Genomic DNA, 21,975 nt, shown 5'->3' with positions numbered 1-21,975 from the left:
ACTCAACTCTTCTTCCATCACAATTTTATTGCCAATTTCATCTCCTATAACCTCATAATCATCAAGCATTCTCCCTGCCGAATTTTCCTCTTCTATTTCTTGATCATCTTTCTTAGAAATATTAAGTCGAACATCTGGTAAACGTGACTCATCATCCTTCACAATCACTTGTTCATAACCATCATTTGATGATATCACACATTTCTCATAATTCTTAATCACATTTTCAACACCATCCGCTCCAAATTGGTCCTCATCTTCATCAAGAAGCATAGGATATTTATGATGATAAGGAATAGGGAACAACTTACTCATCAGTATCTGTGTACAAACACGGCTTGCCAAAAAGAATGCATAGTTGGAAGGTTGAGGTGCCGTCAGGCTTCAGCCTTGCAACGTAGCAATGGCCTCCCCTTCCCCACATTTTTGTTCTTCCTCTTCTTTCTTTATTTTCTCCTGTATTTGTTGATGAGAAAGTTTAGGGGGACCAGCACTCTTCCTCAAGATATTTGAGTTTGTTAGTCTAAAAACGGCTTTCGACTAAAAAGATAACTTGCCAATTTATAATAGCTTATTTAAGAACTTCAGATGACTGATAATTGATGCAATGAATATAAAATAAAAAAAGGATAATTTCTTATGTGCTTTCCATGCCGGTCGTGACCATAGTGGCAGCTACATGGTCAATGATATAGACAAGAAGTTGAAGTTCCACTTGTATTTCTAACTATCTTCCACATTTGTTGTTACATTCATCATTCATCAATGATTCTAATCAACCCTCCCTCGCTATATATACCCTTGTAGTAATTTTTCAAGATACAATTAACTTATGCAACCATCAGATCATCCCAATAGGGGAATGTTCACTCACAAGTATCATCCACCTTACTTTCTACTATAAGTCTATGAAAAATATGCATGTAGTTTTGTATCATTAACAAAAATATTGTGGATTCAGACTTAACAGAAAAATTATTGAGATGTAATAATTATTACCGTGCGATTACTTTGGGGGAATCAAAACCATTTAATTGAATAGTAGTTGAAAATTTTTTTTTATCTAATGATTGGTAAGTAAGATTGATAGAGATCATGTGATAGTGGTTTTGTTGGTCCTTTATTAACTTTTCTGTCTGCGTGTTGGGAGTAGTCTTTGTGCCCTACTTCAACAAGTTTAGCCAAAATAGGAAATGACTTCAAAAGGTTAGTAATTTTCACTTTTTTACTATTTGAATTTTCTTCCTCCTGTTGATGGCTGAAAACAAGGTTGTATATGTAAAGGATGACTTATATGAAAGAGTGCATACAGATGTGAAATGTCGTGCTTCCCTTTTTCAGAATGCGAAAACGGTTTTTGAACTTGGCATTGTTAACTGGGTTAGGAGTAGTGATTTGGTTGCTGTGGAATTCCTCCCCTATAATGGCGAGGAGAGGGTGTGCAAGAAGAGGGGTGATTAGGCTTATTTTTACTTTTATAGTTGCATGTTAATAGAGCTGAATGTTAGGTTTTCTTTTTCGGATTTTGAGTGTAAAGTATTGACATAGTTGAATTATGCTCCGTTAAAGTTACATCCTAACACATGGGCTTTTCTTCGAGCCTATGAGTGTTTGATGGAGTTTTTGAAAATTCCTCCTTCACTGAATTTGTTTTTTTCTTTTTTTCAATTGAAAGGAGTTCGAAGGGGTCTCTGGGAAAACCTTAGCAGTTATCTAGGCCAATTGCTTTTTGTATTGTATAAGTCTTCTTTTAAGAACTTTAAAGAAATGTTCGTGAAAGTCCATTCTTCAAAAACAGAGTATCCTTTTTTCTTGGATGATGAATTAGGCGAGAAGTTTTCTCTGTATTGGTGTCTGGAATCAATGTAAATTTTAGATGTTATGATGAGAAGTAATGAAGAGAATTTGATCCTAGATTTCCTAATAGATTATTTCTCAGCGGAAAAGTTATTATCAATTTCTGATATGTTGAAAGTGGAGACTAATAAGGAAGCTTTAAAGGAGTCTATAGGTAAATACTAGTATGGGGAGTTTTAGTTTTTGTGAGGATGCTATTTTAATATCTGTCGGTTGTGTGTTACAGGTGGGAAGGTTCCGAGCTTGTTCTCTGATAGGTTGAAGTCTTTTCTAGACCAGAAAAAGAAGAATGAAAGGGATATTTCTACCATCAGAATAGACAGGGATATTGGCATAGATGATGTAGAATCTAGTGCTCGCCCTCACAAAATAAAGAGGAAAAAGCTTGATTCGGAAAAGTCTATCGAAATTCTTTTTACGACTGACGTACAGATGGGTTCAGGTGGTGGAAAAAAGGTTAGAAAACCGATATGACTTCAGGATTTTATTAGTGGTGTAGATGCCCAATCTGTTTGGGGTGACCATTTTCCTTTCATGGAATTAGCTAACAAGGTCACTCAATATCTAGATGATGTACGGTTTTTTAAGAATGTAGGAAAAGAGGTTATGGGACAGTATATGCAGGTAAGAAGGAAAAGTACTTATATGTTTGATGTTTCCAGTTGTTATGTTGTTGTGCTAAGTTTATTGTGCTCTTTTTAGGTGATTGGCACGAGGATACTTTGTATGGGTCGGACAAGGAAACTACTGGGGGCCAAAGAGAGAAAAGAGTTAGAGAAGATACCAAATTTAGAGAGGTCGTTGAAAGAAATATACGTGATTATTGTTGATGTGACAACAAAAATGAAGAGCAAAGAAGAGGAAGTGCTAAGGTTGCAGGGTCAAATCTGCGATTTGCAGAATCAAATATAGGAAGCTGATAACGAGAAAGGGAAGATGACGTTGAGGATCCATGAGCTTGAAAATGAAGTGTTGGAGATGTTCTCGGTTGGATTTGATCGTGCTGTAAGTCAAGTTGTTGCCTTATCCTCCGATTTTGAGGTCGACAATCTTGATGTTACTAAGATTGTAGTGAATGGCAAACTCGTAGATGATGAGGCCAGGGGGAAGCTGAAGATGAAAGAATGAAAGCGTGGCAGCTGTTGATAAGAATAATTGACTCATTTACTTATGTGTTTGTGACTATGTTATTGCTAGTATGAAAACTTTTTGTTTTGTATAGTTTGATGGATTTGTCGGACGAACAATGCATGCACTTGTCTGTCTGTTTTAATTTTTATGATTGGTAATTTGTTTTACCTATGTATTGCTAGCTTCCAACGTTTGTATGTTGGTTAGGTAGAGATAGAAAAGAATACTGAATGTTATTTGGGTTTTAGTAGATCTTCGAATGTAGAAGGTGCAAAGTGATCGACCTCATTAAAACCTCCCCGAATAAAATCCGAAATGGAAAAAATCTTAGTGATAGAAAAAAAATTCGTAGCTTGCCCCTGTCATAATTTGCAAAGAGTACTCCTCGTCCCGTGTACTTTTGACATTTTGAAAGGTCCGTCCCATGTTACAAGAAGTTTTTCTTGCCCTGGTGGTTTTTGCATGTCTTCTAGTTTGTGTAAGATGAGGTCTCCTTGTTGTAATGTTTCTAGAAATGTTTTTTTGTTGTACTTTCGAAGTATGTTAACCTACATAGGTTGTTGCCTGAGTTTAGCCGAGTCTCGTTCCTCATCTAGTGTAAATCATGGGTATTGTATCCAATCCAATCTAATAAATTTAGTATAAATTAGATTGAAATTTTGACAATATTAGATTTGATTGGTATGCAATTTTAAGATAATTGAATAAAATGTAAAAGTACATATGTTAAATTGTGTGAATTTAATTTTTATGTTTGAACATTGTATAACATTTTATAATCATTATTTTTTTAGATAATTGATCATTCATACTGTAAAAGAAATTATTTTTACTAATATAATATTATGTAATTAAATTACATCAACAATTCATTAAAATTAAATTCTAAGTTTTGTTGGTATCTAAACTAAAAATAGTTGTCATTTTTTACTATATTAATATAAATCAAATTAAAATTTTGAGTATATTAGATTCGATTGATATGCAATTCTAAGATAATTAAATAAAATGTAAAAGTATATATGTTAAATTGTGTGAATTTAATTTTCATGTCTGAACATTGTATAACGTTTTATAATCATTATTTTTTTAGATAACAATCATTCACACTATTAATGTAAAAGAAGTTATTTTTACAGGAGTAGATCCTTTCCAATGAAAAAAAACTGGATGGTATCTAGTGGAAGATCTCACCTTTCATTGCATTCTCTCTCTCATTTATTTTTAGTCCCACTTTAAAATTAAAGGTAGGAGATTACACTTTATTCTCTCCGGTGACAAAAAAGAATGGAGAGGATCCATTTTCTATTTTTACTAATATAATATTATGTAATTAAATTATACCACAATCCATTAAAATTAAATTCTAAGTTTTGTTGGTGTCTAAACTAGGGGTGCACAGACCCGGCCTTGCCCGGGGCTAATTTGGTGTGATTTCATCGGGTTTAGGGTCGGGTAAGGGTCTCAAAAATAGACCCGGTCATTATTTTGGGTCGGATCCGGGCCATAGCTCGGGTCACCCAAAGTCGGCCCGGTGGCTCAGTCATCATACACAATTAATATTTTGTGTTATTAGTGATGGATCATGACTATTCTTATGTGTAATTTAAGTATTGTAAACCTTAATATTTTGTGTTATTAATCATTATAAGACTATAAGTTAATGTTTTATGTTTAGAATGCATAAGACTTTAGACTAATGCATAATATTGTGTTATTTGTATTGATTTAAATATTTGGTATTATTAGACAATATTAGTATTGATTGTGGTTTTGCTTTAGTATTGATTGTGGTTATACTTTAATTTTAAAAAATGGTTGGTTCTTATTATATTTTTCTAAGTGAATTTTATCATGTTAAATAATGATTGGAGTCTTGAAAATTTTACATGCTAACTTACAAGAAGGTATCAACGTAATGTAATGTTAACGGCCCGATTTTCACCCAGTATAATTGTGGTCCGAAAGTGTATTGGTTTCATTGGGTCCAATATCGAGTTCGGGTCTAATAAATAGACCCGGTGTATATTTCGAATCGGGTCTGGGTCTCATCAAACCCGGCTTCACCCAACCCATGTGCACCCCTAGTCTAAACCAGAAATAGTTGTCATTTTTAATGGAAATGACGACATGTTTATATTTTGTTTGAAGCTGTCAAATACGATATGCGGAGATTATACGTACTCGTAGGAGTTAGTTTAATTTCTATGGAAGCGAGCTCCAATGCACGTGTCCAGGAACATGCTATCTCTCTCCATCAATACCAATACCAACACCAACGTATGCATGCTCTGATCTTCGTCTTCATTAACATTATTATTGTTATTATGGCGGACTTGGAGAACATGCTTCTGGAGGCAGCTGGAAGAACCAGCTCCCCGCACAGAAAGCGCCACAATAGTAATAGTACTAGTAGTAAGCCGCGAAACCAGAAATCCAAACGAGGAGATGATGCTGGAAGTGAGTCCAGAGGGGAAGACTCCGACGCCGAGGGCGGCGGAGCAAGCAAGAAGAAGCCGCCATCGTCATCAAGGAACGTTCCTCTCAAGAAGAGGTTGGACCTCACCAAAACTGAGAGGGAATTAGGCCATGAAGGAGAGCTGTTGGAGGATGATGATGATGATGATGAAGATGAAGAATCTGATGTTGGCAGTGATCTCTACAAGAATGAAGATGACAAGCAGAGGCTAGCAAACATGACCGAGCTCGAAAGAGAGATGATACTCTCCGATCGAGCTGCCAAAAAAGGCGAAAAGGAGTTCAAAGAACAATTAAGAATGAAAAGGGACACCAACAACAATGCTACTTCAAAGAACATGATCAATCATCAATCACCTCTTCCACCACCACCACCACCATCATCTTCCTCCAAGGTTCGCTCCTCCACCAGACACGCCGAGAGGACCGCCGCCAAAGGCGATGTCTTAAGCGAGTTGCGAGCCAAGAGGATGAAGCAGCAAGTGGTAGACACTCACCATGGAAAACCATCATCATCAAGCACCAATAAGGGGATTCCAATGAAGAAGAAAGCAGTAACTACTTCAAGTAGCTCAAGCCAGAGCGAGAGCGGTGACAGTGATAGAGATTCCTCTGAAGGGTTGGCTGATAGTGACGATGACGATGACAAGAACATGTTGAGAGAATCAAACATGCCAACGTTTGAAGAAATCAAGGAAATCACCATTAGGAGATCGAGGCTTGTGAAGTGGCTGAATGAACCATTCTTTGAAGAGTTAATTGTTGGGTGCTTTGTTAGAATTGGGATTGGAAAATCAGAGAGTGGAGCTGTTTACAGACTCTGCATGGTTCAGAGTGTTGATTGTGGCGATCCAAATAGGCACTACAAGGTTGAGAACAGAATCACTCACAAGTACCTTGTTTGTGTTTGGGGAAGTGAAAGCTCTGCCAAGAGGTTCCAAATGGCTGTGGTTTCGGATTCTTCGCCATTGGAGAAAGAGTTCAGGCAATGGGTTAGGGAAATTGAGAGAAGTTGCAGCCAAATGCCGAGTAAGGCGAGTGTTTTGGACAAGAGAGAGGCCATTAGAAGAACGAATAACTATGTCTACTCTGCAGCCACTGTGAAGCAGATGCTGGAGGAGAAGAAAGCCGCGCCTACTCGGCCGCTTAATGTCGCGGTTGAGAAGGACAAGCTGAAGAGGCTGATGGAGGTAGCAAAGAGCAAGAACGATGAGGCCGAGGTGCAGAGGATCTGCGCCAAGCTCCTGGAATTGGACGCGGCACGCGAAGCCAGGGATAATGACAGCAGGGCTAAAAGATTAGCTGAGATGAACAGAAAGAACAAGGTTGATAATTTCAAGAACTTGTCAAACAAGAAGAGAGTCATCAAGTTAGTAATAATAGAGAGAAGCATGAAACTAAGGTTGAAGAACCAAGTGTGTCAGCAGGTAATGCTGTTGGGTTTAAAGCCACAGAAGCAGCACTGGAAGCTGCTGCAAGTGCAGGGAAATTGGTGGATACTTTGGCTCCGGTGGATTGCGGAACAGAATCAAACATGATGCATGATTTTGAGTTGCCGATTTCACTGGCTGAACTTAAGGATTTGGGCGGACCACAGGGATTGAAGAATGGGTTCTTGGCAAGGAAACAGAAGATAGAAGCAACGGTTGGGTTGCAGGTGCCTGAAAACGATGGAGGTAGGCATGCTCTCACATTAACTATCAGCGACTACAAGAGAAGAAGAGGGCTGTTGTAGAGTATTCAGTTTCAATTTTATGACTTCAATCATATTCTTTTGACAAGTAGAAAATGTTGTCACCACATATTTTTTAGCACTTAGTATTTAATGTGTTTGTTCATCTGTGTTCTTGTGGTTGACACATCCACTATTTCTTGAAAGAAAACACAATAATCATGCTATAATTGTTTCTGGCATTGTTTATACTTGGTAGAATCTTGGGGAAGCAAAATGAATGCTCTGAAGGAACATTCTATATGAACAGAAAAATGAATATCAAGATATTTACAAATGTACAAAAGTGAAAAGAAGGAGCATTATTCACAGTCACAACAATGTGGAACAAGAATGTACTATTTACAATGTTGGCAGAATCCTAAACAAGAATCTGAGACTTGGCGGCATCGCGAGAGCATTTAGCCCTGCCACTCTTGCTCAGTGCACAAGCACATGTCTCAAGAATCTCAAGGTCCTCTTCCCAGCACAACATGGCTGCTGTCTCAGGATTCTTTAAGAACATCTTGGATGCAAGGAAGCCGGCTAATGTCCATGTCTGATAAAGCCGGGCCTGTTTCCCGATGAACTTGCCGGTGCGAGTGTCATAGTATTCCGGCCATGAATCAACTGGAAGCCTTTTCTCAGCCAAAGCAACTGCATCCTCAGCAAGTTCAGTTCTCCCCATTTTGATGCATGCAAGTGTAAACTGAATGACAAAAATGAATCACATATTAAACCAAAGGGGAAAGGGTAAATAATTATGAAACGACACCATTGAACTTCCATGGTCATAACATTCCCATAAAGAAAATTTTACCTGCCATAGAAGTGTTGGCCAAGATCCACCATTGTGATATGACCAAGGGCTGCACAAGTTGAAATGTGTCTTAGAATCAACTCTGACTATAAAGTCACCAAAGTACTAAAACATCTAAACAACACCATAAAAGGGAAAGAATTAAAGAAATTTATACGTATTCTTTGGGTCACTGCCAGTGATTATACGCCATTCCTCAGACTCCAAGGCAGGATAGCATATCTTAAGAGGCATGTGGCCAACAAGATCATCCCATTTTGCTTCTATGAGATTCAGAATGGACTTATTCTGTTTTGGGGTACCCAAAGATGAAACAATGGACCAGAGGTTCCCAAGCATGAAGAATCTGAAATCCATGTGTGCTGGTTGAAGGTTTCCAATGAGATATCCCCCTTCCTGTGGAACCCAATCCATTAGCCACAGAGGAATCTGTTCTGGATATATGTTGAACTTGTTGGTGGCATCCAACGAATACTCTTCTGTTTTGTACCGGTATATCTCGTTCATCTTTTTCATATCCAACCAATAGTATTCTCTAATGTGGAATGAGAGTGCACTCAGCCTGTTGTTGATTTCTCTAACCAGATTCTTGGATCCATCATCCACCTTAACCATCTCACGGGCTGATCGTAGAGCTGAGTAAAACAACGCCTGCAAACCAAAGTAAAATAATTAGTTAACTAATATGTTGAATCTAAACCCTTGTTATCTATATCAAAATCTTCCTCACTTACTTGAATCTCAAGAGGGTGACCATGAATTCCCATCCTCCTATCTATCATGCAAGAACCATCAGTCACCAACAGAGATGGGAACATATCGAAGCCATCGGTTAAACACAAGTTAAGGATCATCTCTAAGCCTGTCTGAACATCCACCCTTTCTTGCAAGCTGTAATCACCGGTCAGCTTCCCATAAGCCCTCAGCAAAATGATCCACCACAATCCTATGTCAACCACAACCAACCATAAAGTACCAATCTTCCAAATAAGATTATTATTACAAAAATTCTCAGAAATACTAACCTGAATCTACCGGCGCAACACGACCAATAGCTGATTCCCCAAAGTCAGGATCCAAAACTTCTTCTACCTTTTCTTCATCAACTTGCATGGTTTTAACTTTGAAGCTCGCAGGCATCAACCCCTGCCCTGGGCTATAGCAGTCCACAGTTTTCTCCCAACTCTGTTGCAATATCAAACATTACATCATCAAAGAGAAAAGTGAGAGTATTGATTGAATAATATATAGGAGGTACCTGGAGTTGCAAGGTATGAAGGAGAAAGTTCTTGACGATTTCATTTTCCCCCTTGAGCAAGAAAGCAAGGGCTGAAGGGATGAAATCCCGAATGAAGACCTGATCATAATTCAAAGACTCCTCACTGGAATCATTTGCAGCCACCGTTCCCACAGGGGTGTCACAATACGTAACAAGTGCCTCTTGCAACAGCTTCCATGCCTCTCTTTCCACGTCTGTCTCCTCCTCACCATTGTTGTTGATAATTGGAGCAGCCACACCCTCAGATACCTTATTCTCTGATCTTGCATTATCTTCTTCACCCCCAGCTTCTAACTCAGACTCTTTGTCCGCTGATTTTTCGACAACCAATTGCTTCTCATCGATGCCATTGTCCGTCTTTATGTAAACCTTCTCAATCTCCAGATTCTTTTTGTCATTCACACTTGACTTCCGAGGCTTCAATCCAAGTTCATTCACGGTAGCAGTGGTGACGTCGCCGTTGATTCTGGTTGCGGCCGGTGAACGGAATGTTTGAGGCCTTGAAGTTAAATGGCTAAAATATCTTGAAGAGGGTAACCGAAAAGCTCTGTGGTTACCGTTCATTATTCGTGCAAAACCCAACATGCGAATGTTGTTGGTAGAAGAAAGGTTATTAGACATTGCACGAGGAGTAGTGGGGTGACATCTTGCAAGAAACGATGAAGAATTCTTGCAACTAATGAGCATCCTCGGAGATGGTTTCATGCTGCAAATGCTAATAAGGTTCGTACCGATCATAACATGAATATCCAGGGAAACAAAAAAAGAATTCAAGAACGTAACTGAATAACTAACTGTCAAATACGAAGGTGGTTAGAATGTGACATTTTATTTTATTTTTTATTAATTATTATTATATAGGCGAAACTGCGATGCGCAAGGAACAAAGATTCTAATTTCGCTCACACTTTTCACGTTGATTTTTCATTTTCCACCAATTTTGGCAAACAAATTATTTTAAGATGATTTACGGGATACTCTATCTCACATGTGGATGATCTATAAGTAACTATTGGATGATGATCTTTGTTTTGTGATCAGTGAAATGTTCCGTTATGCTCGGGTCAGCATTCAGGAACTAGGACCTTTTTCTTTTTTTTTTTACTACCCTTCCTCCTTTCTTGGAAAATTCGGTCTTAGAATGTGCTTTTAATAAGTTCTATTTAATTCATGTTGCCATGTTAATTCACTTTAATAAATTTTAGAAACTAACTCAAATATATTATTTCAGTGTCATTATAAAAGCCACATAAAAACATGATCAATTTACGCTATATAAACTGAAGATTAATATTACTTTGACAAAAATATGCTACTTAGAAAATTCATAACAAGCATTCATATAAGAAAATGAAAAAAGTTCCGCAACCAACAAAATTTATTATTTTTAATCGATATATTTTTAGTTCATATTTTTATATATTACCAACTAACTATTAAATATAAATAATAAATTATATTGACTCTTTAGTATTATTCAATTCTTATTATAGATACTTCTTAAAAAGATATTTTTATATAAAATTAAAAATCTTAAATAATTCAATCAAATATGTTAAACTATCAAATAATTTGTAATATTATTTTTAAATGAAGATGTTATCATACTATTAATATCCACCAATTCTTATATATAACATCCGAAAAATTTATAATCAAGTATATTATATGTGAAACAAATTGGATATCAAATCAATTATTCTATATAAAATATTTAACGAAATATAAAATACTGGTTATTATAATTGTGTATGGGCTAAGCAACAGAGATGATGTGAACCAGAGAGAGAGAGACAGAGGTGTGGTGATGTGGTGGTGCTAGTGTGACACAAATACCTTATCCATTCATTTCATGATTTGGAGAGGGAAGGGGGGCGGCAATGGCTATTGCCTTTCCAATTCAGCGCTTCTACGATATTCCCATCTCTCTCTCCACCTGTTCCCCTCGCTGCATTTCAGGCCACTCTCAGGCTAAAGGTTTTGCAGTTCCACGGAGGAAAGCATTGTCCTTGTCCTTGTCCTTGCTCCTACCAACTTACATTCTCTCTGCCTCTGCTGCATTGGCTCAGCACTCCCCTGTGCTGCGCGAATACGTAGACTCATTTGATGGCTATTCATTCAGGTACCCCAGCAACTGGATCCAAGTGCGTGGTGCCGGTGCTGACATCTTCTTCAGAGACCCTTATGTTCTCGATGAAAACATATCTGTTGAGATCTCCTCTCCATCATCTTCCAGATACAAGACTGTTCAGGACTTGGGTTCACCCCAAGAAGCCGGCAAAAAGGTTCTCAAGCAATATCTCACTGAATTCATGTCTACCAGGCTTGGTGTTAGACGCGAATCCAGCATCCTTTCCACCACTTCCAGAGTTGCTGATGATGGCAAGTTGTACTATCAAGTTGAGGTTGCCTCACAATTTCAATTACAATGATTACTTTTCTTTCAGTATGAGCTTCTTTTCCATGTCCTGAATTGAATTGAATGTGTAGGTAAACATCAAGTCATATGCAAACAACAATGAGCTTGCTGTTATGCCACAAGAGCGGGTGGTACGCATGGAATGGGATCGGAGGTATCTTTCAGTACTTGGAGTTGAAAACAATCAACTCTATGAGTTGAGATTGCAAGTGCCAGAGAATGTCTTTACAGAGGAACAAAATGATCTTCGTCAAGTCATGGATTCTTTTCGTGTCAACAAGATTGCTGCTTAGGAAGATAATATAATATATATTCACTTTCTCTTGTAAGTTTATTATTGTTCCTCTCATCCTCAATACACAAGGAAAATTTGCACTACATACTCAAATGTTATTGCTTAGATGAGTAACCTAACCGCACTAAAAGTTTATTCTTAAATAAATTGAAAGTACAAGGTTATGATCTGACTTCAAATTCACCTGCACGGCTAACAGCTCGAAAACCTTTGAAGAAACGGTAAGGAACAGTTTTCAAATCCAGTTTATCTATTTTCAGGCCAGAGAGAGCAACACCCATCATCTTAAAACCCACTCTAAATGTGGGGAAGGTGTGAAGACGCTCCAATCCAGTCTCAAGCACCAACGTTCCAGACATTGAAGGGGCTTTATCTTTTGGGATCCGACCAATGTTCCAATTGCATGTCTGATAAAATAGAATACAAAGAGAGCTTCATTTCTTCAAATTGCATGCTGAAATATGGAGCAAAGTAGATTGTATTTGATAAAAATTAACAGAAAGGTTGCTGCTTGTTAGGGACCTTGTCAGCAAGGATGTTTACTGTTCCATGATTTGAGGTAAGATCTGCAGATAAAATGCATGAAGGAAGCTGAAACTGAACTGTAACTAAATCAATAGTCTTTCCATGATTATTTCTTGAACCAACCATTACATTAAGACGGCATGTCCCACCATTCGATGTCAACTGTGGCTTTACATATAATGGGGTGCTCTTCAATTTTCTAACCCTGAAACAAGATGAAATATCAAAAATATTGAGAAAGAGAAAATTGGGAATATAATGGAATGGAATTCATTTCGCAATTACTTTTCTTTATTCAAACTCAGTTTTCAAATTCTGATCCAGACATTAACATAAAGCTGGATACCTTACCTGTAGCTCATAAGTTTAAATTGTCCATCAGGAGGCACAAATGAAAGAATCTGATGGGATTCCCATTGGCGAAATCTAACACATGGATGGAACCTCACTTGATCTAGGATCGAAGGATTTGTAAATGAAAGTGTCATGTCAGGAAGACCACTGATATGGGAATTTACTTTAACTTGACCATAGACCTCACATTTCATCAGAGCTCCATCCCTAAATCAACAGAAGTGTTTAGCAGCAAGTATAAAATAAGTGCTGCATAAGATTTAAACTACTAAGGAGGAACCTTGAGATGATCTTAGATAAATGCCAGCTAGAATCAGTAGTATACTGTTAGCTAAACTTGGAGATGCGTACATGCAAGACTTCATGGCTTGGGTGAGTTAAGAACTGTTTCTACTAAAATGAGTATATAGACCTGTTTATTGTAGCATCCATTTCTTCAGCAAGATCTATATAAACTTCATTCTGGGCATACTTTGGATCTGCTGTTCTCCAGGGAACACCAGAAGCTGATGCACCAGGAAGGGTGTCACTCACATTGGAACTGGTGCCAGTGACAACACTCAAGACTTTACTAACAATATTTGGTGGAGCTATCATCTCTTGCAGGATGTTAGGTTCCGTAGTTAGTGGGAATCCATTGTCTATCATCTCATCCAGCAGCTACAATAACAACAAGTATAAAGGGACCAAAATCCTTAGCAGCATTTCATTTCACATGAAATTCAGAAGAAAAAAGCACCTCATAAACAATGACAAAGTTGTCTTTGATCAAGTCTTCGTTCAAACCCCCAAGATAATCATTGAGGACATCTGCTACCCTACAAAGGAACTGAAGAATAATCAGACAGTTAAAAACAAAGAGAGTATAGTACGGTACCATTCATGAAATTGTGAGCTGCAATGGGAAGGGAATGTATAACGAAAAGTATACCTCAATGGCCATCAACGGTGGCATCTCAACTTGGGTGCAAGCCAGAAAGGTGATTCCCTCACGAAAAACTTGGAAAAGATAATGTGTGGGAGAAGCAATCACTGGAAGTTGCTATTAAGAAAGAAAGTGTAAAGAGAAGAAGCGGAGAAGAAAAATTAATGAAGGTAAAATGTGAGAAAGATACCCTAAAGGAATGAGCTTGAGAAATGGATTGGTCCCAGAACCAGGAACATATGGAGCGATCGACGCGGTGGCCAGTGAGCTGTTTCTCTAGAATCACCTCTCTGCGGCGGAATCAGAGATTCAGAACAACCATATGTTCAATTACTCTTTAAAAAGTGATGAATTGAGAATAGGAAATACAGTAATACCCGGAATCGGAGAGAAGGAATATGCATTGCAACATTTCTGTAGAGACTCCAAAGATCCGAGGAAGATGATGATTGCACTCTTCCTCTCAAATATTTACGCAACGGTTTTCTTTTTTGGTGTCTTAGATAACGGTTATTCAGTTATTCACTCTTTACCTCTTTGCTTTTAAAAAAGTCAATTATATTTATCTTGTCTGCAGAAATCTTTTTATGGAGTATTAGAGATATAACTATTAGTGTTATCTTTTTCCATCAGCTGAAACTTTTGGATGAGTGGTATCATGATATGGTATTAGAGCGTTAGATTCGAAATGTCAAGAATTCCATCTTTGGTGAACTCCAAAATTAGTTTAAATTTTTTAAAAGATGTTTATTCCCTAATACTCGGATAGTTATTCTAGATAGTATGAAAGATGTTCATTTTATAACTTAATAGCTCATTGTACAAATAGTCCATTGTCTCCCTCGAAGAGAAAATAAAAAAATAGAAAAGAAGAAAAAGGAAATTTTGATTTACATTCTCAAAGGAGTAATTATTTCACTAAGTAATTTGACAATAGAGTATTGATTATCGTGTACAAAATTTTGCATTTGAATTTCTCTAAACTATATGCGAATCCAAAATAATCATCATGCATTTATGCACTATATCTCTAATCTCTGCTTTCAATTTTCAATGATAATCCACTGCTTCTTGCATTTACATGTTCGGCAGTAAACAATTCAGACAATACTAAATGCTGACTGAAAGGTAGATGAGACCCTTGAGGCAAGTGTCCTAGCAGCAAATTGTTGAACTTGATTCTTAGCATCTGCAAGATACACAACAAAGCAGACATGTTATCCGTTGAGTTCACATGCATGATGAAGCAGAGTTGAGAATCCCTCTTTCTTTGCCAATATCCATGGCCCCACAAATTTAAGAAGATGAATGAGTAGCAAACCTTTTCTGCATTTGGTGAAACCAACAATATTTGCAATACTGAGAGTCAAACAAACTCCTACAACTAGGATGTAATCAGCTTCAAACCTTATGAGCGAGAATATTGACAACAAAAGCCATATACCTGCCTATACAACATTACAACAACAACAACAACAAAATGAAGGAAAATTTATGCTGATTTACCAGAGAACATACCTAAGCAATGCAAATTTAACACAACTACTTGCTATCTATATCCAAAGCTTAAGTCAATTGATGAATGATGATCCTTGTTTTTATCATAGATCCCTGTTTAGTATTTACATTAAAGCAGTGCATTGCGATATAAATTAAACCATGCCATGTTTTCTTACGTTCAAGTAAAGGGTCCACCAGAAAAGCCATGAATCTTTCTTGTTCAACCGAGCCATTGACTGTAGATTTAAGAAAAAACAAACATCAGAGAGATTGATATATAGTACTGAAAATTGGGCAATTGCAATCTTACACTACTCAACAGAGAGATTGACATATAGTATTTAGATTTAAATAATTACAACTAAAATGCTATTTACACACTAAAAATCAGTCATAACAAATTTGTATATAAATAATTGTAATATTTAATTCATTTTTAATGTGTATTTTATATTTCAACATGTATTTTATTTGATTTGGTGATTGATTTTTAGTGTACACTTAGTATTGTTGGAATTACAATTACAATTACTATATGCAAATCGAAATTACCTCTTGATCGAGGCATTCAAATCTCCAAACACTCTCACCCTGATCATCAATTTCATTCCACCACCTCAAACCAACTAAGATTCTGCCACTTACATTCTTGACGACCCAAAAATCAAGAGCAGCAAGAAGGGCAGTGACGACGAAAATGACGACAAAGTTACCAACAAAGATGGAAAATACAATGTAAAATGCCAAAGCTGCGCCCTGCCATCCACAACCAGAATCACACAAAGATCAAAAAGAATAAATATGAAGGATGTTGAAAAGGGCAAAGTTGGAAACCTTGAAGAAAACGTGAAAGAAGCAAGTAATGGGATTGCCGTAGTTTTCACCTGCAGGCTGCACCAAGAGTTTATATCATTGTGTTGAAATCAATCAGCTAAATCTACAAGGGATCCATATAATTATCATAATCATGAAAACAATGTAGTAATAAGAAAATCAATGCCAGAAACCAAGTAGGTGTAGATGAAGAGGAAATAGAAGCAAATGAATCAAATCCAATGATAATGCAGATGCCAAAGGAGATTTAATCGTTGCACATGCACATCTATCTAACTGGAAGTTGAGAATGTAGCCAATGTGCATTAACATTGAGAGACATACCTGGCTGAGATCCATGACTGTTTATGTATTTGAGATCATCCACGACGATTGTTCTTCTTGCACGGGTGAGGTATATTACACATTTACACACACAGAGAGAGAGAGAGAGAGAGAGAGAGAGAGAGAGAGAGAGAGAGGGCCTTGTCTCTGATCTTGATCATTTGGGCTAGCCCGATGCCTTGCTCGATCAACTTATTTTTTATCCAGTTTGGTTCATGGATTTTGTATGGCCCAATTATCTGGTTTTATTCTTCTGTTGAAATCTTGTATTATCTTGACCCAAAAATAATCTTGTATTTACGTGGCTGAGACTGCATTTCAATAACAAAGTTGTTTGCCTCCAACCAAATTGAATTAGTCTAGTAGTTAGTTCATTAGGTAAGTATAGAGGTTTAAATTCTATTTTATACATGCAGCAACTTATTATTTAATAACAAATCCTTATATAAAATTCAGTTCAGTAATAGATTAGTTTTTGGCCTATCGCCAAACTAGACTCGATTCCCAGTAGTTAGGGTGATTAAGGAGTCATAATATGTATATAAATGAATGAATGTGTGTTATAACTTATGACCATTATCGGCCTATGAAAATAGATCGACAGTTATTTGATGTAATAATTTTTAAAATTTTTAAATAAAATTAAAATTAAAATTTTAAAAATTTTATAAAAAATTTAAAATAAAAAATTTTTAATTATGACATCAAATATTTATTAAAAAAGTTAATATTACAGTCGTTAATCTATCGCATTATACTAATAACAATTTTGTGATAAAAATAAAATTAAAGACAAATATAAATTAGAGACTAAATCAAATAAAGCAAAATTTTAAAAATTAGATTGAGGTACGAAAATAATTTTAGAATTAGTATTAACTCTATTAAAAATAGTTGTCAACCATTGTGTGGCTTATCTGCCTTGTTGTCTTTGGAATTGGAAGGTGGAGAGAGATTAGAGTTCCGAAATAAGATATTAAGATATGATTTGAGGTGAGAACTGAGAAGCAGTATTAGTTACGTAAATGATACTCTAAAGAAGCTAATAACTGCTCTGATGTGCTGGTGAAATAAGGAGCTTCTAGTGACATTGGTTTCCAAACTTCCATCCATACAGGGTGTTCATAATTCGGTTTGGTTTTAAAATTTGGTTTAGTCTCAAATTTTTTAGAGATTAATTTGATGTAATTTTATTGAATTTAAAATCGAATAAGAATCTCAAAAATATATTTAATTATTATTTTGGGTCGAATTCAGGACGTAACTCGAGTCATTCGAATTTGACCCGATGATCCGATCATTATACACAATTAATATTTTGTGTTAATAGTGATGGATGATGATTATTTTTATGTGAAATTTAAGTATTGTAAACTTTAATATTTTGTGTTATTAGTCATTATAAGACTATAAATTAATATTTTATGTTTAAAATGCATAAGACTTTAGACTAATGCATGATATTGTGTTATTTGTATTGATTTAAATATTTGGTGTTATTAGACAATATTAATATTGATTGTGGTTATGCTTTAATTTTAGGGAAGAGTTGGTTCTTGTTATATTTTTATAAGTGAATTTTACCATGTCAAATAATTATTGGAGTCTTGAAAATTTGGATATTTTCACATACTAGTTTACAAGAAAGTAATGTTAACGGTCCGGTTTTCACCTGATTTTTACCCGATATAGTGCATGTTTGGGCGTCATTATTTTGTTAAAAAAAGATCTTTTTTCATTGAAAAAAGATCATTTTTTATTTTTTAACGTGTTTGGCAAATTTCTAGTAAAAGTAAAAGCACTAGTAAAATAAAAAAAGATCTTTTTTGAGAAGCTGTAATTTACATCTTTTTTTAAAAGATCTTTTTTCCTTAAAAAAAAAGATGTTTTTCATGTAATAAATAAACAAAAAGTACTTTTATATTGTTATACACAAACATAATTGATAGATAGAAAGACCTTTTTACATGAGATATCCAAACATAAAATTATTTTTACTTCTCTATAAGATCTTTTAAAAAAAATAACTCAATCTGGAGTCAACACAAGTACTGTATCATCGCTCTTTTTATCCTGGTTAGAATCAGCAATCTCAGCACTAGAATTCTCAACTATCTCGTCAGTGCTAAGTTGATTGGCTACTCGCTGCTTTTGGTGAGTAGGAAAGCCATTTTTCTTATAGCATGTCTCTGCTAAATGACCAATTCGATTACAGTAGCTACAAAACTTTGAAGTGTAGCCTCGACTATAAGATTTTTGATTTCCTCCTCTGCCTGAATTTCGTCCACGGCCTCTGCCTCTTCCAGAAAATGAACCGCCTCCAGTTGAGGTTTGCACCTCTAAAGAGTTAGTCACTATGTTGCTATTTGACGGGTAACAATTCAATTCTTGCTCTTGTTGGGTTAACATAGATAGTACTGTGTTGATTTCAGGTAACGGCTTCATTAGCATGATTTGTGATTTAACATTTGAATATTGCTCATTCAATCCTTTTAAGAATTTGACAACATATTCCTCAGAAGCATAGTCTCGAACAATTCGTAATCCACATGAACATCCATTAACACAAGCAACACAACTAGGAATAGCACGTAAATTTTCTAATTCTTCCCAAATAGCTTTCAACATAGCAAAGTAAGAGGTAACAGTAAGATCACCTTGTTTGAGTGCATAAAATTCTTCTTTTAACGCACCAACTCGAAAGACATCTCCCTGTGAGTAACGACGTTTTAAATCATTCCACAAGTCTGGAGCTGAGCTAATCCACATCACGCTCTTAGCGATTTCAGGGCTGAGAGAGAGGTTGATCCAGGAGAGGAGAAAATTGTTACACCTATCCCATGCTTCAAAATTAGGATCACCTTCACCTGGTTTTAGAATGGATCCATCGAGGAATTTCACCTTGTTCTTCGATCTGAGTGCTCTCCACATATCGTGCGACCACTGATAATAATTTTGAGGTGTCAACTTAAGCGGAATTAGAGCCAAACCAGGACTTTCTCCTGGATGAAGAAAATAAGGGCTAATCGGATCAGAAATTGCAGAAGATGAACTAGATCTGCCAAGATGTGCCTGGAACTGAGAGAATTGACGCATGAAAGCGGTGAAATTCTCAAAATCTGCAGCGGAATTTGATGAAGGGCTTGCATTCGGATTAGCTAAATTATCTGCCATAGTTGGATCTTCTCGCTCTGATACCATGTAAAATGGTACCAAGCTTAAAATTCAAGTGAATTACAAAAATAATTATAAGAAAAGAAGAAGGTTGGTGATGTACTCTCAGGTCATTGAAATTTAAAGTAATGGAAGAAGAATTGAAAAGAAGTGAAAAGAGAGAATAATTGATTAAAAGAACCACCACAGAGTACTGAGTACCAATTACAATATATATAGCAAAAGGGAAAATAAATTACTAACTAATAGTGCTATAATTATGTCTAACAAACTAACCAACTTGACAGCTATACAAAAAACAAACTCTATTATGTTACAATTAATGCCCACAATTGTTTCAGGACATTCACTAGTTCTGTTAAACTACCTTATAGCATTAGTAAATTATGAAGAATTTCACTCTGAAGCCTCAGCACGCAGTTCATATCTAAAACCTACCGATGGAGGACAGATGATGATGAAACTCAGATGTAAAACAAATTACAAATTCGTGGGATGCATGCTTGTTATTGAGGGAACGAAAACTTACAGGGAGAAGAAATGAGCAATGACAAACAAACGCAGAATTGCTCTATACACACATACTAATTACATACAAAGAGTTTCCTACAACTTACTAAACCATTACAAGCTCACCTAAATGACCTAATGTCCTAATTATTAAAGATATATAGAAGCTAAAACCACACAACTGCATCGCATGATCTGAACTGGTGCGCGACCTCACCTTTACAGAATTGAAGGTCAGCTCACTCGAACACATACACATACACATACATTCATGCATATATAATATACGTACATACACTAAACAAAATTGGCCCGATACAGCAAAGGCCAAACACAGCATCCACATCAGCTACAGATACATTCGTGAGTAGTGTGACTCATTATTTCTCACACATCGAAAGGAGTAGAAGTGCTTGATCTGTTCTGGCCTCTCTTCTCGTACGCATCTGATGCCGATTTTCTTCGAAACCGAAACGACTCTCTAGACCCTGATACCACATATGAGATCAATTTCAATCCTCTGTCTCTGAGAGTGATGAACACCAATAATTTACTCAAAACAAATTCAACTAAGTCAAAGACCAAGTGGTCCTGAACACTCAACTATTCTCTAGAACCACAAACCTAATCAATGAACTTATGGATATTATTAGTATTCAATGATGACTTGTCGATTATTTTATTACTAACCAAATTATGAAGTAATAACCCTAGTTAGTTGTAGTTGACACCTGGGTTAGGTTGGATCCAGAATTATGGACACAAGTAAATGACTTATAATGGCCAGATAATTGTGTTTTTGAGAAAATGTCCTTTTCGCATTCGAGTATCATAACTACCCTACCAAACACTGCTTATAATGAATTATTTTGAATGAGAGCCTACCACGCCATAAAAGGACAAATTTGCCCCTACCACCAATTCTGGATCATCCGTTTCGTTTACGACAAACACCCAAAACAAAAGTTACTGGCGCTACACTTGAGTTACAGTAGATGCATAGTAGTACTAAAATAGAGAAACAACGACCTCACCGGAAAACGGAGACACCGGAGGAGTAGAACCCGCGGGAGAAATCGGCGGTGATCCACTCTGGTACCCCGGCGGTTTCGCGATCATGATACTACGAGTTACTCTCATCGTCTCCTCCGACGATTCGTCGCCGTACGATCTCATGCTCCCAATCTCTGATTCTGATCATCAATCAACCAATATGCCTAGCTGTTAGCACCATATTTTAATTTCTTACGAAAACCATAATAACAATTAAAAGGAAAAAAGAAACATGAATTTCGTCTGGTTAATTAATTTCGATTATTTCAGATCTTGTATCATCATATGAAATGAATTCATTTAATTCCTTTCGAGCTTGGAGCTCCGTGATCTGAGGATATGTAACCTAAAACACAGAAATTAAACTTCGTTTCCAAGGTTACTTAAACAATATGAACCGTTAGATTATAACAAGTAACAGTAATAATAATTCAGTTTATGATTCATGATTTGAGATTTGTAGTTGCGGTCCTTCGAGAATTCGCATGCAAATATCGCCGGTGAGTTTATATATATTAATATGTTATTGGTAAGCGCAAGTAGTAGTAGCAGTAAGTAATTAACGTGGCAGAGTACAGCTCGTACCCTTGCCGGAGCTTGAACGGAAAGTGAAGGTGTGGTGCTTTCGGAGCTTGCCGAGACCGCTCTCCGGCCGAGGGCCGGCGACGGTGTCATCCCACAACTGGTCGAGAAGGCCCATAAGTGTGGATCAAGCGTATTTTAGCAGATCCGGCGTAACGGCGATCCCAATGACCAGGTTTCAGAATCAGGGATGCTACCATGTAC

The 21,975-nt window shown here is 36.6% G+C and overlaps 7 protein-coding genes across 11 annotated transcripts; 3 read left to right on the top strand and 4 right to left on the bottom strand.

The window, feature by feature from the left end:
• The first annotated feature begins 1,153 nt into the window (after positions 1-1,153).
• LOC127748332 (uncharacterized) lies at positions 1,154-3,008 on the top strand. Of its 2 annotated transcripts, XM_052262630.1 has the most exons (3): positions 1,154-1,206; positions 2,084-2,313; positions 2,560-3,008. In XM_052262630.1, exons 1-3 carry the CDS (start codon positions 1,194-1,196, stop codon positions 2,767-2,769), a joined length of 453 nt encoding a protein of 150 aa, XP_052118590.1. In that variant the 5' UTR covers positions 1,154-1,193; the 3' UTR covers positions 2,770-3,008. The 2 variants fall into 2 exon arrangements, 1 of the variants encoding a protein (XP_052118590.1); XR_008010327.1 differs by lacking the exon at positions 1,154-1,206 and having other exon boundaries at positions 2,098-2,481.
• Positions 3,009-5,315: 2,307 nt separating this feature from the next.
• On the top strand, positions 5,316-7,201 carry LOC107491822 (protein RTF1 homolog). The gene is made up of 2 exons (XM_016112742.3): positions 5,316-6,827; positions 6,869-7,201. Exons 1-2 carry the CDS (start codon positions 5,316-5,318, stop codon positions 7,199-7,201), a joined length of 1,845 nt encoding a protein of 614 aa, XP_015968228.3.
• A 285-nt stretch (positions 7,202-7,486) lies between these two features.
• On the bottom strand, positions 7,487-9,981 carry LOC107491821 (alkaline/neutral invertase A, mitochondrial-like). Its single transcript, XM_016112740.3, has 6 exons — positions 9,256-9,981; positions 9,023-9,182; positions 8,732-8,943; positions 8,155-8,648; positions 7,998-8,046; positions 7,487-7,886 (listed from the first exon to the last, which is right to left on the bottom strand). The coding sequence occupies exons 1-6, from the start codon at positions 9,979-9,981 to the stop codon at positions 7,560-7,562; spliced, it is 1,968 nt and encodes a 655-aa protein (XP_015968226.3). The 3' UTR covers positions 7,487-7,559.
• Positions 9,982-11,038: 1,057 nt separating this feature from the next.
• LOC107492154 (psbP domain-containing protein 1, chloroplastic) lies at positions 11,039-12,390 on the top strand. Of its 2 annotated transcripts, XM_016113144.3 has the most exons (3): positions 11,039-11,681; positions 11,767-12,020; positions 12,251-12,390. In XM_016113144.3, exons 1-2 carry the CDS (start codon positions 11,157-11,159, stop codon positions 11,986-11,988), a joined length of 747 nt encoding a protein of 248 aa, XP_015968630.1. In that variant the 5' UTR covers positions 11,039-11,156; the 3' UTR covers positions 11,989-12,020; positions 12,251-12,390. The 2 variants fall into 2 exon arrangements, with proteins under 2 accessions (XP_015968630.1, XP_052119367.1); XM_052263407.1 differs by lacking the exon at positions 12,251-12,390 and having other exon boundaries at positions 11,767-12,075.
• On the bottom strand, positions 11,975-14,287 carry LOC107492153 (AP-3 complex subunit mu-like). Its single transcript, XM_016113142.3, has 8 exons — positions 14,172-14,287; positions 13,985-14,084; positions 13,801-13,911; positions 13,609-13,698; positions 13,282-13,529; positions 12,867-13,076; positions 12,513-12,720; positions 11,975-12,397 (listed from the first exon to the last, which is right to left on the bottom strand). The coding sequence occupies exons 1-8, from the start codon at positions 14,204-14,206 to the stop codon at positions 12,152-12,154; spliced, it is 1,248 nt and encodes a 415-aa protein (XP_015968628.1). The 5' UTR covers positions 14,207-14,287; the 3' UTR covers positions 11,975-12,151.
• Positions 14,288-14,687: 400 nt separating this feature from the next.
• Positions 14,688-16,697, bottom strand: LOC107492155 (Golgi apparatus membrane protein-like protein ECHIDNA). Of its 2 annotated transcripts, XM_016113147.3 has the most exons (6): positions 16,453-16,688; positions 16,129-16,185; positions 15,847-16,050; positions 15,471-15,530; positions 15,116-15,242; positions 14,755-14,983 (listed from the first exon to the last, which is right to left on the bottom strand). In XM_016113147.3, exons 1-6 carry the CDS (start codon positions 16,465-16,467, stop codon positions 14,895-14,897), a joined length of 552 nt encoding a protein of 183 aa, XP_015968633.1. In that variant the 5' UTR covers positions 16,468-16,688; the 3' UTR covers positions 14,755-14,894. The 2 variants fall into 2 exon arrangements, with proteins under 2 accessions (XP_020981938.1, XP_015968633.1); XM_021126279.2 differs by lacking the exon at positions 15,116-15,242 and having other exon boundaries at positions 14,688-14,983; positions 16,453-16,697.
• Positions 16,698-20,097: 3,400 nt separating this feature from the next.
• Positions 20,098-21,975, bottom strand: LOC107492156 (dormancy-associated protein homolog 3). 2 transcript variants are annotated; one of them, XM_016113148.3, is made up of 3 exons: positions 21,775-21,975; positions 21,166-21,329; positions 20,098-20,624 (listed from the first exon to the last, which is right to left on the bottom strand). In XM_016113148.3, the coding sequence occupies exons 1-3, from the start codon at positions 21,887-21,889 to the stop codon at positions 20,517-20,519; spliced, it is 387 nt and encodes a 128-aa protein (XP_015968634.1). In that variant the 5' UTR covers positions 21,890-21,975; the 3' UTR covers positions 20,098-20,516. The 2 variants fall into 2 exon arrangements, with proteins under 2 accessions (XP_015968634.1, XP_015968635.1); XM_016113149.3 differs by having other exon boundaries at positions 21,171-21,329; positions 21,775-21,974.

Source organism: Arachis duranensis, chromosome 6, assembly GCF_000817695.3.
Source record: "Arachis duranensis cultivar V14167 chromosome 6, aradu.V14167.gnm2.J7QH, whole genome shotgun sequence".
In the NCBI taxonomy this organism is placed as follows: domain Eukaryota; kingdom Viridiplantae; phylum Streptophyta; class Magnoliopsida; order Fabales; family Fabaceae; genus Arachis; species Arachis duranensis.
Note: the sequence above shows the minus strand (reverse complement) of the source record. Positions and strands in the feature narration are given on the sequence as shown.

Excerpts from the sequence above, each read along its gene's own strand:
- LOC127748332 (XM_052262630.1), top strand. Across the intron at positions 2,314-2,559 it reads GTTCAGGTGGTGGAAAAAAG|GTGATTGGCACGAGGATACT; the intron begins GTTAGAAAACCG and ends TGCTCTTTTTAG.
- LOC107491822 (XM_016112742.3), top strand. The coding sequence starts at position 5,316 with ATGGCGGACTTGGAGAACATGCTTCTGGAGGCAGCTGGAAGAACCAGC. Across the intron at positions 6,828-6,868 it reads ACTTGTCAAACAAGAAGAGA|GTTGAAGAACCAAGTGTGTC; the intron begins GTCATCAAGTTA and ends CATGAAACTAAG.
- LOC107491821 (XM_016112740.3), bottom strand. The coding sequence starts at position 9,981 with ATGAAACCATCTCCGAGGATGCTCATTAGTTGCAAGAATTCTTCATCG. Across the intron at positions 8,944-9,022 it reads TGTTGCGCCGGTAGATTCAG|GATTGTGGTGGATCATTTTG; the intron begins GTTAGTATTTCT and ends TGGTTGACATAG. Across the intron at positions 8,649-8,731 it reads GTCACCCTCTTGAGATTCAA|GCGTTGTTTTACTCAGCTCT; the intron begins GTAAGTGAGGAA and ends TTTGGTTTGCAG.
- LOC107492154 (XM_016113144.3), top strand. The coding sequence starts at position 11,157 with ATGGCTATTGCCTTTCCAATTCAGCGCTTCTACGATATTCCCATCTCT. Across the intron at positions 11,682-11,766 it reads AGTTGTACTATCAAGTTGAG|GTAAACATCAAGTCATATGC; the intron begins GTTGCCTCACAA and ends TTGAATGTGTAG.
- LOC107492153 (XM_016113142.3), bottom strand. The coding sequence starts at position 14,206 with ATGTTGCAATGCATATTCCTTCTCTCCGATTCCGG. Across the intron at positions 13,912-13,984 it reads CTCAAGCTCATTCCTTTAGG|CAACTTCCAGTGATTGCTTC; the intron begins GTATCTTTCTCA and ends CTTTCTTAATAG. Across the intron at positions 12,721-12,866 it reads TTTAAACTTATGAGCTACAG|GGTTAGAAAATTGAAGAGCA; the intron begins GTAAGGTATCCA and ends ATCTTGTTTCAG.
- LOC107492155 (XM_016113147.3), bottom strand. Across the intron at positions 16,051-16,128 it reads TCTTTCACGTTTTCTTCAAG|GGCGCAGCTTTGGCATTTTA; the intron begins GTTTCCAACTTT and ends TGTGGATGGCAG. Across the intron at positions 15,531-15,846 it reads TTGAATGCCTCGATCAAGAG|TCAATGGCTCGGTTGAACAA; the intron begins GTAATTTCGATT and ends TTAAATCTACAG.
- LOC107492156 (XM_016113148.3), bottom strand. The coding sequence starts at position 21,889 with ATGGGCCTTCTCGACCAGTTGTGGGATGACACCGTCGCCGGCCCTCGG. Across the intron at positions 21,330-21,774 it reads CCGTTCAAGCTCCGGCAAGG|AATCAGAGATTGGGAGCATG; the intron begins GTACGAGCTGTA and ends ATTGATGATCAG. Across the intron at positions 20,625-21,165 it reads TGTCTCCGTTTTCCGGTGAG|GGTCTAGAGAGTCGTTTCGG; the intron begins GTCGTTGTTTCT and ends ATGTGGTATCAG.